The sequence below is a fragment of the Geotrypetes seraphini genome, chromosome 10 (genome assembly GCF_902459505.1).
Source record: "Geotrypetes seraphini chromosome 10, aGeoSer1.1, whole genome shotgun sequence".
NCBI lineage: Eukaryota > Metazoa > Chordata > Amphibia > Gymnophiona > Dermophiidae > Geotrypetes > Geotrypetes seraphini.
This window is the reverse complement of record NC_047093.1, coordinates 136,003,046-136,017,035: the sequence shown is the minus strand read 5'-3', so window position 1 is coordinate 136,017,035 and position 13,990 is coordinate 136,003,046. Positions and strand designations below refer to the sequence as shown.

The 13,990-nt window shown below is 48.3% G+C and overlaps 1 protein-coding gene across 1 annotated transcript in view; it reads right to left on the bottom strand.

The window, feature by feature from the left end:
• The window catches only part of TRIM28 (tripartite motif containing 28), a 79,226-nt gene extending 66,347 nt beyond the window's left edge, over positions 1 to 12,879 (bottom strand). Inside the window, exons 1-2 of the mRNA XM_033960694.1 lie at positions 12,394 to 12,879; positions 5,120 to 5,238 (exon numbers count right to left, since the gene is read on the bottom strand). Of these exons, the coding sequence (XP_033816585.1) occupies positions 5,120 to 5,238; positions 12,394 to 12,643 (369 nt within the window). The 5' untranslated portion in view covers positions 12,644 to 12,879. The remainder of the gene's footprint in view (positions 1 to 5,119; positions 5,239 to 12,393) is intronic.
• Between the last annotated feature and the right edge of the window lie 1,111 nt (positions 12,880 to 13,990).

The following is a 13,990-nucleotide window of genomic DNA, read 5'->3' as shown; positions in this document are numbered from 1 at the left end:
TGTCATGATGGAACACTGTGAAGGGTGGATCCGCCACAAAGGCCTGAAGCTCACTGACCCTGCGAGCAGACGTGAGGGCCACCAGAAAACCCACTTTCCAAGTGAAAAACTTCAGTGGAGCCTTGTTGAGAGGCTCAAAAGGAGGTTTCATAAGTTGAGAAAGGACAACATTGAGGTCCCAAACCACTGGAGGAGGTTTGAGAGGAGGATTGACATGGAAAAGTCCTTTCATAAATCTGGAAACCACAGGATGAGCAGAGAGAGGTTTCCCTTGTAGAGACTGATGGAAAGCCGCAATAGCACTCAGGTGAACTCGTATAGATGTAGACTTGAGGCCAGACTGAGACAAATGTAGAAGATAGTCTAATACAGAAGATAGGGAGGCTCGCTGAATTAGAAACACACCATGAAGAAAATCTAGTCCATTTTTGGGAGTAGCATTGTCGAGTAGCGGGCTTCTGGGAAGCCTCCAACACATCCCTCACCGCCTGGGAAAACTGGTGAGGAGTTACGTTGAGAGGAACCAAGCTGTCAGGTGGAGAGACTGCAGGTTGGGATGAAGTAGAGATCCCTGATGCTGAGTAAGCAGTGAAGGAAACACTGGAAGAAGGAATGGCTCCCTGCTGCTGAGTTGAAGTAGAAGGGAGTACCACGGTAGCCTGGGCCACCGAGGAGCTATTAGAATCATGGTGGCATGGTCGGACTTCAGTTTGACCAGAGTCTTTTGAATGAGAGGAAACGCATACAGAAAGCGAGTTCCCCAATCCAGCAGAAAGGCATCTGCCTCGAGACGATGAGGAGTGTAGATCCTGGAGCAGAATTGAGGCAGTTTGAAGTTGTGGGGAGCAGCAAAGAGGTCTATCTGAGGCGTCCCCCACAGTGCAAAGATCTGATGAAGGGGGCTGGAATGGAGTGTCCATTCGTGAGGCTGGAGGAGACGACTTAAGTTGTCCGCCAAGACATTGTCCTTCCCCTGAATGTAGAAAGTTTTGAGGAAGGCGTTGTGGTGAATCGCCCAATCCCAGACTCTGAGAGCTTCCTGACAGGGAGGCCGAGCCCGTGCCCCCCTGCTTGTTGACATAATACATGGTGACCTGATTGTCCGTGCGAATGAGGACCACCATGTCGTGAAGCAGATGTTGAAACGCTTGAAGAGCATTGAAGATGGCTCTGAGCTCCAGAAGATTGATTTGATGGAGTCGGTCCGCACTGGTCCAGAATCCTTGAGTGCGAAGACCATCCAGATGAGCTCCCCATGCATAGGTTGAGGAATCGGTCGTGAGAACCTTCTGGTGGGGAGGAGTGTGAAACAGCAAACCTCTGGATAGATTCGAAGAGGTCATCCACCAAAGTAGAGACTGCCGAAGAGCAGGAGTGACTATGATGTGTCGAGTCAACGGGTCTGACACCTGAGTCCATTGAGAAGCCAGGGTCCACTGAGTGATCCTGAGATGAAGTCTGGCAAAAGGCGTCACATGAACTGTAGAGGCCATGTGGCCCAGGAGCACCATCATGTGTCTCGCTGAGATGGACTGGCGAGAAGACACAGATTGGCAGAGATGAAGAAGAGCATCCAGGCGCTGAGGAGGAAGGAATTCTCTGAGTCGAATGGTATCCAGGACCGCCCCGATGAAGGGAAGAGACTGGGTAGGCTGTAGATGAGATTTGGGAAAGTTGATCTCGAAGCCCAAACTCTGCAGGAAGCAAATAGTGGTCAGGGTCGCCGAGATGACCCCTGGAGCTGAGGGGGCCTTGATGAGCCAGTCATCGAGGTAGGGAAATACCTGAAGACCCCTGTGCCGGAGTGCAGCGGCCACGACTACTGGGGGACTCTGGGGGACGAGGACAGGCCAAATGGAAGCACTCGATACTGCAGATGTCCCACCCGAAATCTGAGGAACTTGCGAGAGGCCGGATGAATGGGAATGTGAGTGTAGGCCTCTTTGAGATCCAGAGAGCATAACCAGTCGTTCTGCTCGAGGAGGGGGTAGAGAGAAGCAAGGGTCAGCATGCAAAACCTCTCCTTGACCAAAAACTTTTTGAGGACCCTGAGGTCCAGAATGAGTCGCAGGTCGCCCGTCTTCTTCGGGACGAGGAAGTATCGGGAGTAAAACCCCCGGTTGTGTTGGTCCACAGGGACCGGCTCGACGGCACGGAGCCGGAGCAAAGCCTGAGCTTCCTGAAGAAGAAGGGCGGTCTGTGTCAAGTTGGAAGGATACTTTCTTGGAGGGTGATCCGGGGGGACCCGATGAAACTGAAGAGCGTATCCTTCCTTGATGATGGTAAGGACCCAGAGGTCGGTGGTGATAGCCATCGATGGAAAAAATGATGGAGGCAACCCCCAATTGGGAAAACAGGGGATGGCAGAACGAGGTTGGTTATGCTTCCTAAGAGAGAGTCAAAAAGGCTGAGGAGCCTTGGGGACAGTAGACTGTTGAGCCTTCTGTGGAGGCTGTCTCTTCGCCGGTTGTCTCGCAGCCGGAGCTTGTCTCGGAGTATAACGCCGCTGATAGATCAAGGGCGTTCTAGCAGGTCGAGACTGTTGAGGCTTCGGCTTGGGCCGAAGAATGGACTGAAAGGATTTTTCATGGTCAGACAACTTCTTCGTCACAGTCTCGATGGACTCGTCAAATAAATCCGCTCCAGCACAAGGAACATTGGCAAGTCTGTCCTGGAGGTTCGGGTCCATGTCAATGGTCCGAAGCCATGCCAATCAACGCATAGCCACGGAACAGGCGGCAGTCCGTGCCGAAAGCTCAAAGGCATCGTAAGAGGATTGCATCAACTGGAGACGTAGCTAGGACAGTGAGGCCACTACTTCCTCAAATTTGAAGCGAGCCTGAGACTCAATATAAGGTGTGAGAAGAACAGGCAGGAAGAACTCCAAATAAGTTGCAAAATGGAAAGTATAATTGAGAACTCGGGAAATCATCATCGAGTTCTGGTAGATTCTCCTCCCAAACTTATCCATTGTCCTGCCCTCGTGACCCGGAGGCACCGAGGCGTACACCTGGGACGGATGAGACCGCTTGAGGGAGGATTCGACCAGCAGGGATTGGTGAGAGAGTTGAGAGCCCTCGAACCCTTTGTGATGAACCGTGCGGTACCGGGCATCCAACTTGCCAGGGACCACAGGAATGGAGTATGGTGTTTCAAAACATCGCATGAACGTTTGGTCGAGAAGTTTGTGCAGAGGGCGGCGAAGAGACTCCGCAGGAGGATTAGGCAAATGCATAGTATCGAGGTATTCCTTGGAGTACCGAGAACCGGAGTCCAAGGTAATGTCCAGGTCATCCGCCATCTGTCTGAGGAAAGAAGAAAATGACAATTGATCTGCCAGCACAGGTCTACGAGAAGGACTGGACGAAGTCGAGGCCTCGGGATCCACAGAGACCTGGGATCGACAGGGGGAATAAGAGACACACGGCTTCTCGAACTCCGGCCCCTGCGGATGAGACATGTCCGACGAAGAATACCCCAGTCGCGGCAGCTTCTTCTGCGGTGAAACCTTAGAGTGCCGCGAGGAGTGCCGTGATGAATGTCTGGACCGATGCCCCTCTCGGTGCCTGGAGGGGGATCTAGAATGACGATGCTTAGAAGGGTCCCCTGACGCCTCTAACGAGTAGATGGGACTCGAGGCCGTGGAGCGTAGAGGCGGAGGATTCGACGCCTCTCGAGATGCAGTCCAGGCCTGGTAAGGAGTGCGGAAGAACTCTTCCTGTGACTTGCTATGCCCAGGGCTTCGATTACCTGAAGAGGGATTCCACACCTCTTTGTCCGGGGGTGTTATGGGCTCTAAAGGGGGCATGTCACTAAAGGAGGCCCGCCTCGAGGGACCGGCCGCCAACCGCCGCTCCTCCTCGCCAAGCAGCGAGATCGACCGGCAAGGAGGAGGGGCGGTCCGCCCCCCCGGAATCGGAACCGGGAGGCCACCCTGGATCGTGGCAATCAACTTGGGTCCCATGGTTGACATGAGCTCGACAAACTGAGCCTCCAAAAGGGACCGTAACGATAAGGAGGGATCCGCCCCAAAAGGGGGTCCTCCTGCACGGTCTTCGCGCTCCTTCGTGGTAGAGTGCTTTTGCTTGGAAGCCTTCGGCACTTTGAGAACCACGGGTGGAATGGGAGGAGTCGGTACCTGATCCGAGGAGACGGAGGAAGGCACCGGCGCCGAAGGTGGGGTCGAAACCGGGACAAACGAAGCCGACCCCAGGAGACCTGGCGTAGTAGGATTGGTGGAGGGCTTCGTAGCTACAGGCGAAGCACCAGCCTAAGTCGAAGCTGAAGGTTCCTTCACAGCTTCCATCTTGAACATCGACTCCCACAAAAAACAGCGACGCTTAAACGCTCGCGCTGTGAGAGTGGAACAAGGCCGGCACGATTTCGGGAAATGTTTCGGACCAAGACACTGCAGGCAGCGTCGATGCGGGTCCGTCAGCGAAATCGCGCGCTGGCACTTGCTAAACTTTTTAAAATCGGTAATTGGCCGGGACATAGGTCGAAAAAGCTCCGCCGCAAGATCGAAGGAGTGGGGCCTGAGCCACGCGGCCGACCCGGTCGAATCGCCGGAAGAAATTTTTTTTGTGTGTGAAAAAAAAGATACAAAAGAAATAAAACACACGATAAAGAGCAAAATAAACTCAAAACCGCGGCAATAGAAGGCAAAAGAACGGGATTTCAGTCAGCACAGAATCGAAGTAAAACTTCTCAGCTCAGCGGAAAGAAAAGAACTGAGGAGATACGCCCGGACCATCGGGCGGGAAGGCACTGGCGCATGCGCGGTGCGGGCATCTCGAAACTTCTGAGTTTCTTCAAGCAAAATATGCTTGTGAGACGTCCGTATCGGGGCTCTGTCGGATGACATCACCCACTAGTAAGAATACCTGCCTGCTTGTCCTGGGATAATGTATATTTAAAAAAAGTTTGCGTTTGGATTTTTCACCATATTGACACTTTTCGATGCAGACATTTGACTGCAGACATTTAAATTTTGTTTTCATTTTTTAAAAACATGCATTAGAACTTAACACTTGGGAAACTTGGCAAATGTAAAATGTATTTAAGGCATGCTGTTTAACTGAGAAGTGTACAACGTTTGGACTAAGTTTTGCAGACTTACCTTGCTGGATTCTTTTTGGAGCTCACTTCCCCCTGCAGTGGTACTCTCCCTCAGGAAATAATTCTCCACAATATCCTTCTGAAAACACTGATGTTTACACACTGGACAATTAACTGAAGCTGTGAAGACCAGAGGAACGAGGTTATTTTGGCCTGATTTACACAATACAACTAGCAGAGATTCCAGTTCTATTTAGATTTAGCTTATGTCTTTCCACTTCTAGCTTAATGCAAAGATAGATTATTGAGGTACACCTAATCTTTCTTGTAGATGTGTCTAGTGGTCCTGAACACTAGGGTCTTGTACCTTAACTAGAAAGTTGCTTGCAGAAAACTGTCAATCATGTTTTCAATTCCACCTCCTTCCTAGAAAACTGCCCCTGCCCTCTCAGTTTGTACAAAAGCAATCAAGTAGCACTTTAATAAGTCATAACAGGAAGGAGGAAAACTGCGCTTTTCTTTTACGAGATAAATCTTTAAGATTGTAGAAAAAAGTTTATGCAAATTTTTACCTATATTTTATGTCGTATAACAACTGTACATTCTCCAATCTTTTTCTTTCCTGCACCATTTGAAAAAGCATTTTATGGCTACAAAACTCATCGAACTACATTTTTAACCTATGCCTATATAGCTTAAAATAGGTCTGAAAGTACACCAAGGTTTCATGTGTTTAATGTTAAAATATGTTGAAAATGTAGATAGTCACTGGAATAATGAGAAACCAAATTGGAAATTTGTAGCTAACTGTAAATTTTTATTCCAGGATAAAAAATTAATGTGAACAAAGAACAGTATGGTGAGGAAACAGGCTTGGGCAAGCAAGCAGGAGGCAAGAAAAGAGAAGGAGAGAAAAGCAAAGCTGAGAAAAGGAGAGGGGAAGGAGCAGGATCATCGACAAAGTAAGAAAATACGGCGGTGGTAATCCATGTGGTGACGAACAATGTGTGCAACAGGAACCAAAACAGGGAAGTACTGAAGGACCAGTTCCGGATGCTAGGAAGGAAGCTGAAGATCAGAACACAGAGGATAGCATTCTCGGAGATCCTGTCGGTACCCAGGGTCGACGAGAAGAGGCAGATGGAGCCGCAAACAGTCAACACGTGGATGCGGCACTGGTGTAAGAAAGGATTCCACTTTTGCGCAACAGGACAATGTTCTGGGGGAACCGCAAGCTATTCAGGAAGGACGGACTCCCCCTCAGCAGAGATGGAAGGAGGCTACTTGCAAGCAACATCAAGACAGAAGTTGAGAAGTTTTTAAACTAGGAAGAAAGGGAAAGCTAACGTCGACCAAGAGAGAGTCAATGGTTCGGGAACTGGTATACCCGGATACCGTACAGGAAGATAAAGGGGAAGACTCACCGGATCACAGGCAAGACAGATCAAAAGGGACACACAAGGGAAGGAAATGCATGAAAGGAACAGGCCGCAAACTCAAGTGTATGTACACGAATGCAAGGAGCCTAAGGAATAAGATAGGTGAATTAGAAGTTATGGCACAAAAAGATAATGTGGACGTCATCGGCATCACAGAAACATGGTGGACTGAGGAAAACGTCTGGGACACTGTACTACCATAGAGAAAGAGTGGCTCAAAAAGTTGGGGGCATTGCCATATACGTCAAAAGAGGGAATTGAATCTACTGGAGAGAACATGCCACAACAGACGGATAAGTTAAAAGTCTCTATGGGTCAAAATTCCGGGAACAAATGGACTGGAAACGAAGATCGGCATCTACTACCGACTCCCAAGGCAGTCCGAAAAAATTGATGGAGAAATTACAGATAAGATTAAACGCAACCTCAGGGGAGGCAACACAGTTATCATGGGTGACTTCAACTATCCGGGGATAGACTGGAACCTAGGCACCTCCGGCTGTGCTAGGGAGACCAAGCTCCTGGATGCTGTAGGTGTCTGCTTCTTGGAACAATTTGTCAAGGAAAATACAAGAGGAAATGCAATTCTGGACTTAATTCTAAATGGACTGCGAGGTGGTGTAGATGTAGAAGGGATGCTGGGAAACAGTGATCACAACATGATCCGCTTTGACCTGGATGTGGGGGCAAAACATCAGTCAAGAACGACGGCCACGGCACTGAACTTCTGAAAAGGGATCACGAATAGATCAGAGAAGGTTATTATGCCGCTGTACCGGGCCATGGTGTGCCCTCACCTTGAGTACTGCGTCCAGCACTGGTCACCATACATGAAGGACACGGTACTACACGAAAGGGTCCAGAGAAGAGTGACTAAAATGGTTAAGGGGTTGGAGGAGTTGCTATACAGTGAGCGATTGGAGAAACTGGGCCTCTTCTCCCTTGAAAAGATGAGACATGATCGAAACATTCAAAATACTCCCTCTCCAAGGTAGGGAGAATGAGAGGATACTCTCTAAAGTTGATGGATACATTCCGTATAAATGTAAGGAAGTTCTTCTTCACCCAGAGAGTGGTAGAAAACTGGAATTCTCTTATGGAGTCTGTCATAGGGGAAAACACCCTCCAGGGATTCAAGACAAAGTTGGACAAGTTTCTGCTAAAATGTAACGTACGCAGGTGAGGTTGGACTCATTTAAAGCACTGGTCTTTGACCTGGGGGCCACCGCGTGAGTGGACCACTGGTCTGACCCAGCAGCGGCAATTCTTATGTTCTTTTTTTTTTATCATTTTGAAATATTTTTCAGTAAAATACATATTGAAGAGATACAAGAGTTTTAATATTGAAATAGGAAATAATAAACAAATAAATCAAGAGTTCCTCACTCTACATCAATACTCTTGTAATAGACCTCATTATGGAGAGAGACAATTTCACAATCAGAAGGAATGATATTATAAAAAATTATTAGAAATTAAAAGCAGTGATACATCCCCATTTATACTATAGACTTTGCATACTAATGTTCACTCTTGGAAATCTGTTATGACCCCTTTGCTTTCCAAGAAGAATTGCAACTGGTAGGGCTCATAAAAAATATAGGAATTTTGATCCAAATAAATCATGCATTTACAAGGAAATTACAATTGAAATTTTGCTCCCAGTCCTTTCACGCTATCTTTCATTTCTAAGAATATTTTCCTTCTTGTCTGTGTAATTCTTGATACGTTTGCAAACATCAAAATTTTACTATTCAAAAACTAAAAACTTTCTTCAACTTAAAAAAAAAGGCGAAGGAGTGCTTCTTTATCTTGATGAAATACAAATGTTACAAAAAGCGTTGAACACATAACAACCTCCTCTTGAGTATTCTCCAATATATTTGATAAATCCAAAGGACCAGCCATCGTTATCTGAGAAGTAACCTCAAAACCAGAAGAGGAAGTTTTTTTTGGGAGAAACTGACAAAAAATAAAATTTTATGTAGAGGAGGAAGTCTATTTTCGGGATATTTAAAAATTTCTTTCAGAAACTTATAAAAAGTTTATTTTGGTGTCATAGTCAGTGTCTTAGGGAAGTTTAATAGTCTTAAATTCAATTTCTTAGTATAATTTTCAAGATTTTCTATTTTTCTAAGCATCAAAAGTTTATCCTGCAGAATAGTTTCAGTAGTAGATTTTATTCTCTGCACTGACTGTTGGGAATTAACTTTTTCTCCCTGGGACTTCAAATCCTCTTCAAATTTCTGTAATCTCAATGACTGAGTTTGAACAAGAGGGAAGATTCCCGAACATACCTTGTAAAGGGGAATCTAACGCAGTCCAAATAGTGTCCAAAGTAACCTCAGCAGGTCTAACAAGGGGCTGTAATGTTGTTAATTCCCCTCTCTCCGCTGAACTCCGCTGCTTGAAGATCTCAGCCACGAGTTCTGGTGAAGCTGGCAAGCCCGATAGCTCCGGGGGCAGCAGAGTGTCCACTGCCGACACTGCTGCCGAAGTTCCCTTCTCTCACGACTGCAAGGGAGATGCAGGTCCCGCAGGACTAAGCGAAATCTCACTTCCTAGAACCAATGCTTCCTTCGCGTCTGGCTCAGCAGGATTGCCCCGGGGCGAGGATGTATAGAAGCTCATGAGAAGTCCTTGCTTTGTTAAGGTAGGTTCAGGCTGTCAGGTTGAAGCAGCCACCCTGCCTCATCTTTTCGGCATAATAATTTCTGCTCTGGGAGCTTTCAGCTTAATAGGACAAAGTTCTTAGCGAGAAAAACTCAGAGCGTCCTTTCACTACAGCACCACATGTTGCTCATCAAATGCTGCTAATATTAGACAAAGTTTGTGAATAGATGTATCGCCTTTCTTATTGGAGGTTATTGGAGCTTTAGGAAAGATAAAAATATATTCCTCTGAAACCTAAACATCTTTAACGGACCAATGAAAGGACTGAGTAAGGCCTTGTGGATGCAAGAAGTTAATTAAGACATTATTGTGCTCTGAAGAGATTTCAGAGAAATTTCCAATCCACCAATAAGTGTACTACATGCAAGCAACATATTGGCTAGGCTGAAAGTTGAATAAAGGAGGATTATCAGTTTTAGTGACATCAGCAATGAAAAATGTTTCATCTCCTGATACTTTGCTGACACAAATTTTGGTTTCATCAACTGGCTTAAACTGGTGATTTTTCCCGAGTTCCAGTTACTATACAGCCATTTCCAAACTTGGGTTCCTAAATAGGTCTTAATTTCTCAATATCTTCCTTTGAGATGAGTAAGAATTTGACCCCAATAATATTTTCTTCAAAGGCTAAACAAATCATTTGAAGTCGAGATCTGATTTTCCAGATTGGCTCAAATACCTTAAGCTCCTCCTAAGGGACCTTAGGTATCTAACCCAATGAGTTATAGGGGAAAGCCCACCATTTTGAAGAGGTGGGCATGCCAGCAAGGAGTGGACATCCCTGTTGCCGTTTTCCACAACAAGGTATAAGGAGGGGGATTCTGACCCGACTCCTCCCCAGGCTGTTTGTGGGGTGGTGGGAGGTCCAAGGTTTGGTCAGCCATGAGTGTGGGTGTGGTCCAGAAGTAGCTGCCAACATAAGTTTTATATTTTGATGAATTATGCGGATTCACACAGAATGGGTTCCAGCAGAATGCGTTATAATATACCATTTTGGACGAAGCTCACAAAATTTAGAGAAAACTTCAGGCCCATGGCATTGTTGATATTATACCCAGAGTTCTTTTAAGTTGCATAATAACAGGCACTTTGGCTTTTGCATCGATTCACCATTTATCATAATAGACTAAAGCCCTAAGCGTGCATGCGCACTCCCACCTGCGTGCTCCCATTTTCCATGCGCTGTAGGGACCCGCAGGTAGAGTGCGCATGCGTGCGGCGATGCGGAGCCTGTCTGAAGGATAAAGCCAAGAAGCACAAAATCTATAAGGAGCACATCTGAAGATCTTATGAGAAGGCTGTAAGTTGCAGTATATAGTACTCCCCCCTCCTTTCCTAAGTTTGCCACCGCCGCTGCCGTCCTTCCCCAGAACCCACGCTCACGGCATCAGAAAGAAGAGGCCGTACAGCGCTGTGTCTCCCGCGGTTTCGGAGTGTGAACTGGCCAGGGCAACGTCAGCGGGGGCCGGACTGGAGCTGGAAGAGAGAGGAGCTGCTCTCCTCCCGCCTCCAACCGACTTTAATTCCTGCCTCCCAGGCTTCTCCTCCTGCTCCGGCTGGGCCCGCATAAAAAACCCAAAAACTCCGAGTTCGCTTCGGGTCCGGCAAGGGCTGAGGGTCCTGAAACCTTCCGATTCAAGCAGCGCCTGCAGCACTCTACACACGCTGCTTCGGGGCCTTCTACTGCCCCGATTTGCTGGGCAGTAGAAGGCCCCGAAGCAGTGTGTATTAGAGTGCTGCAGACACTGCTGGAATCGGAAGGTTTGTCGGGACCGCGGAAAAGGAAAGGGAGGGGTAGGGGAAATGCTGCTGCTACACAGGGAAGTGGTGTGGGGGAGGGAATGCTGCTGTGGCTGCTGCACAGGAAAGTGGTGGGAGAGAAATACTGCTGCATAGGAGGCAGAGACAGATAGAAAGAAAAAAAGACACAGGAGCAGGGAGAGACACAGAAAGACAGACAAAGGGGGCCAGGGAGAGACAGACAGCGGTTGGGAGAGACAGAAAAAGACACACAGACATATATTTTAGCACCCGTTAATGTAACGGGCTAAAATACTAGTAATAGATATAATCTCTCTTGCCAGATCATAATTGAGAAAATTCATCATCCTGATAGAAATCTTTGACCCTTTGCACAATGTCAATTGAAAGTATCTTCCCATCTCGGAGAGAGACGGGAACCATAAGGCCTTGAGCATGCGCAGACAGATGCTCAAGGCCCAGTCCGGCAAGCAGCACGATCTTCGGGCATTGGTACCTCCTGTGGGTTGGTGCTGTGTGCAGGTGCCAGATGGGGGCAAGGCTTCAGTTTGGGCGGGCGCTCGCGAGGGGGGAGGGGATGTGGAAGCGCACCAGTGGCCTCGGGGGTGGAGGGTCTTTTGGGGATGTGATGGGGTAGAGCAGTGCCGGTGGACGCAGGGGGGGGGGGAGAGGAGGTGGAACCAATCAAGCGAGTTTCCCTTACTTCCTATGGGGAACTCGCTTTGCTATACGAGTAATTTGGTTTACCAGCATGCTTCTGGAACCAATCATGCTCGTAAACCAAGGTTCCGCTGTATGTGGGTTCAGCAGTCCCAGTGTAATATCTATGGCACTTTCATTCTCTAGGTGATAAAGGGGGGTGTGACTACTGTGTGGGGAGAGGAGCAGAACCTATTAAAAAATTTATTTATTTTTTTAAAAGGCACTGGGAAAGAAATTCTACTCGGTTAAAGTTTTTGCATCTAGTAGTAGACAGAAAACAACAGAATCTATGAATCCAATAAACGCCCTGCAAAGTTCCCCCAAAGCAGCACACACAACTAGCTTTAACCAGCCCGATAAGGAGCCGTTTTTCAAGGTTAGGGAAGAGATTTGGGGCCGAGCCCACACCTTTACCCCCCCCCCCCCAAATCTCCTTTCCAGCCTGTAACTATAAAGCCACCCTTCCGCTTTTAACCCTTTATATCACAGCCAGAACTCCGTCACATCGAGCCCTGTAACCCTACGCTAGGGAATCAAGCACCAGGCTACGGCTGCAAAGGAAGACGCATGTCCGGGCCCGAAGGACGCCGCCATTGTTGCCGCCACCAGGGCGAAGCTCCGCCCCCTTCTCTTCCTCGCGCCCCTTCTCCACCTCCCCCCCCCCAGGCCGACACCCGCTCCCTCGTGCCAGCGCCTGGCAGAGCCGGAGAGTTCGGGGTTCTCCCCGCCCCGCTCGACGACCAGGCCTCGGCTCCCTTACCTCCTTCGGTCGCAGCCGGCTGGCCTTCGGGTCGAAGGCAGGCCTGGCACACCGAGTGCAGGCAGGGCAACAGCAGCGGCTCCCGCTTGGTCCTCAGGCTCATCTTACACACGCCGCAGTTCTCCAGCAGCTCCAAGCTCTCGGGCGGCAGCGCGGCGATGATCGTGGTTCCGCTGCTGCCGCCGCCGCCACCGGCGGCACTTTTCCTGGCCGTGGGAGTCGTCGGCGTGGTGGTGGTGGTGGCCGCCATCTTTCTGTACCGTTTGCTTGCGCTGATTTGGAGTTTATTTTACCGAGCGAAGCCCCTCCTGCTCCTTCGCGAGCGCGTCTGCCCTCACGGTGCGCCCACGTTGCAGACGTGCCGCGCCAACCGCCGCTTTGTTCTCGCGCCCGCCTCGAAACCGCCTTAGTTCACGCCTTCCTGCCTGCGTGATGACGTACGCCGTCCGGGTCGTAGCGACCCCCTTCGCGCGTTGCCCTTCGACCGCTGGCGGCGTGCGCGTACCCCGTCTTCCCGCCAACTACGATAGGATTAAAGCGGGAGCCCGCGAGGCGTGCACGCGGGAGAGAGGCGGTGCCAGAAGTTCGCTAGGCCAATCGAAAGCCTTTTGGTCAGGGAACGGGCGGAGCGACTGCGAGCAGATCGAGCGAACTGGGGGAGGAGTTTGCAACTTCTTACTTTTTAAAGCACGCTGTTCGACGTGCTAAGAAGCCATCGATTGAGAATTTTAGGAGTGAGAAAAAAATACTCCATTTAACTCACATCTGGCAGCATTATGGGGTAAAGATCTAGAGCAGGGATCTCAAAGTCCCAAGGCCGCAATCCAGTCGGGTTTTCAGGATTTCCCCAATGAATATGCATGAGATCTATCTGCATGCACTGCTTTCAATGCATATTCATTGGGGAAATCCTGAAAACCCGACTGGATTGCGGCCTTCAAGGAGAGACTTTGAGATCCCTGATCTAGAACAATTGCTTACAGCCTACTACTTATGGGGAATTTAGGAAACGCTTAAAAACATATCTGTTCCTGAAGTATCTAGGCAGCTGACCCGTACTTTCTCCACAATAATTGATCCCTAGAGCTGTTAATCACTAGCTTTTACCACAAGTTCAATCAATTTGTACCATCTTTTAATCCACAGGTGTCGAAGTTGGTCCTCGAGGGCCGCAATCCAGTCGGGTTTTCAGGATTTCCCCAATGAATATGCATGAGATCTATCTGCATGCACTGCTTTCAATGCATATTCATTGGGGAAATCCTGAAAACCCGACTGGATTGCGGCCTTCAAGGAGGGACTTTGAGATCCCTGATCTAGAACAATTGCTTACTTATGGGGAATTTAGGAAACGCTTAAAAACATATCTGTTCCTGAAGTATCTAGGCAGCTGACCCGTACTTTCTCCACAATAATTGATCCCTAGAGCTGTTAATCACTAGCTTTTACCTCAAGTTCAATCAATTTGTACTATCTTTTAATCTTTGTAAACCGCATAGAACTTCATGGTCCTGCGGTATATAAACTATTATTATTATTATTATTATTATTATTAAAATGTGCAACTATATGCCCAAAGCTTGCATTATATTTCATG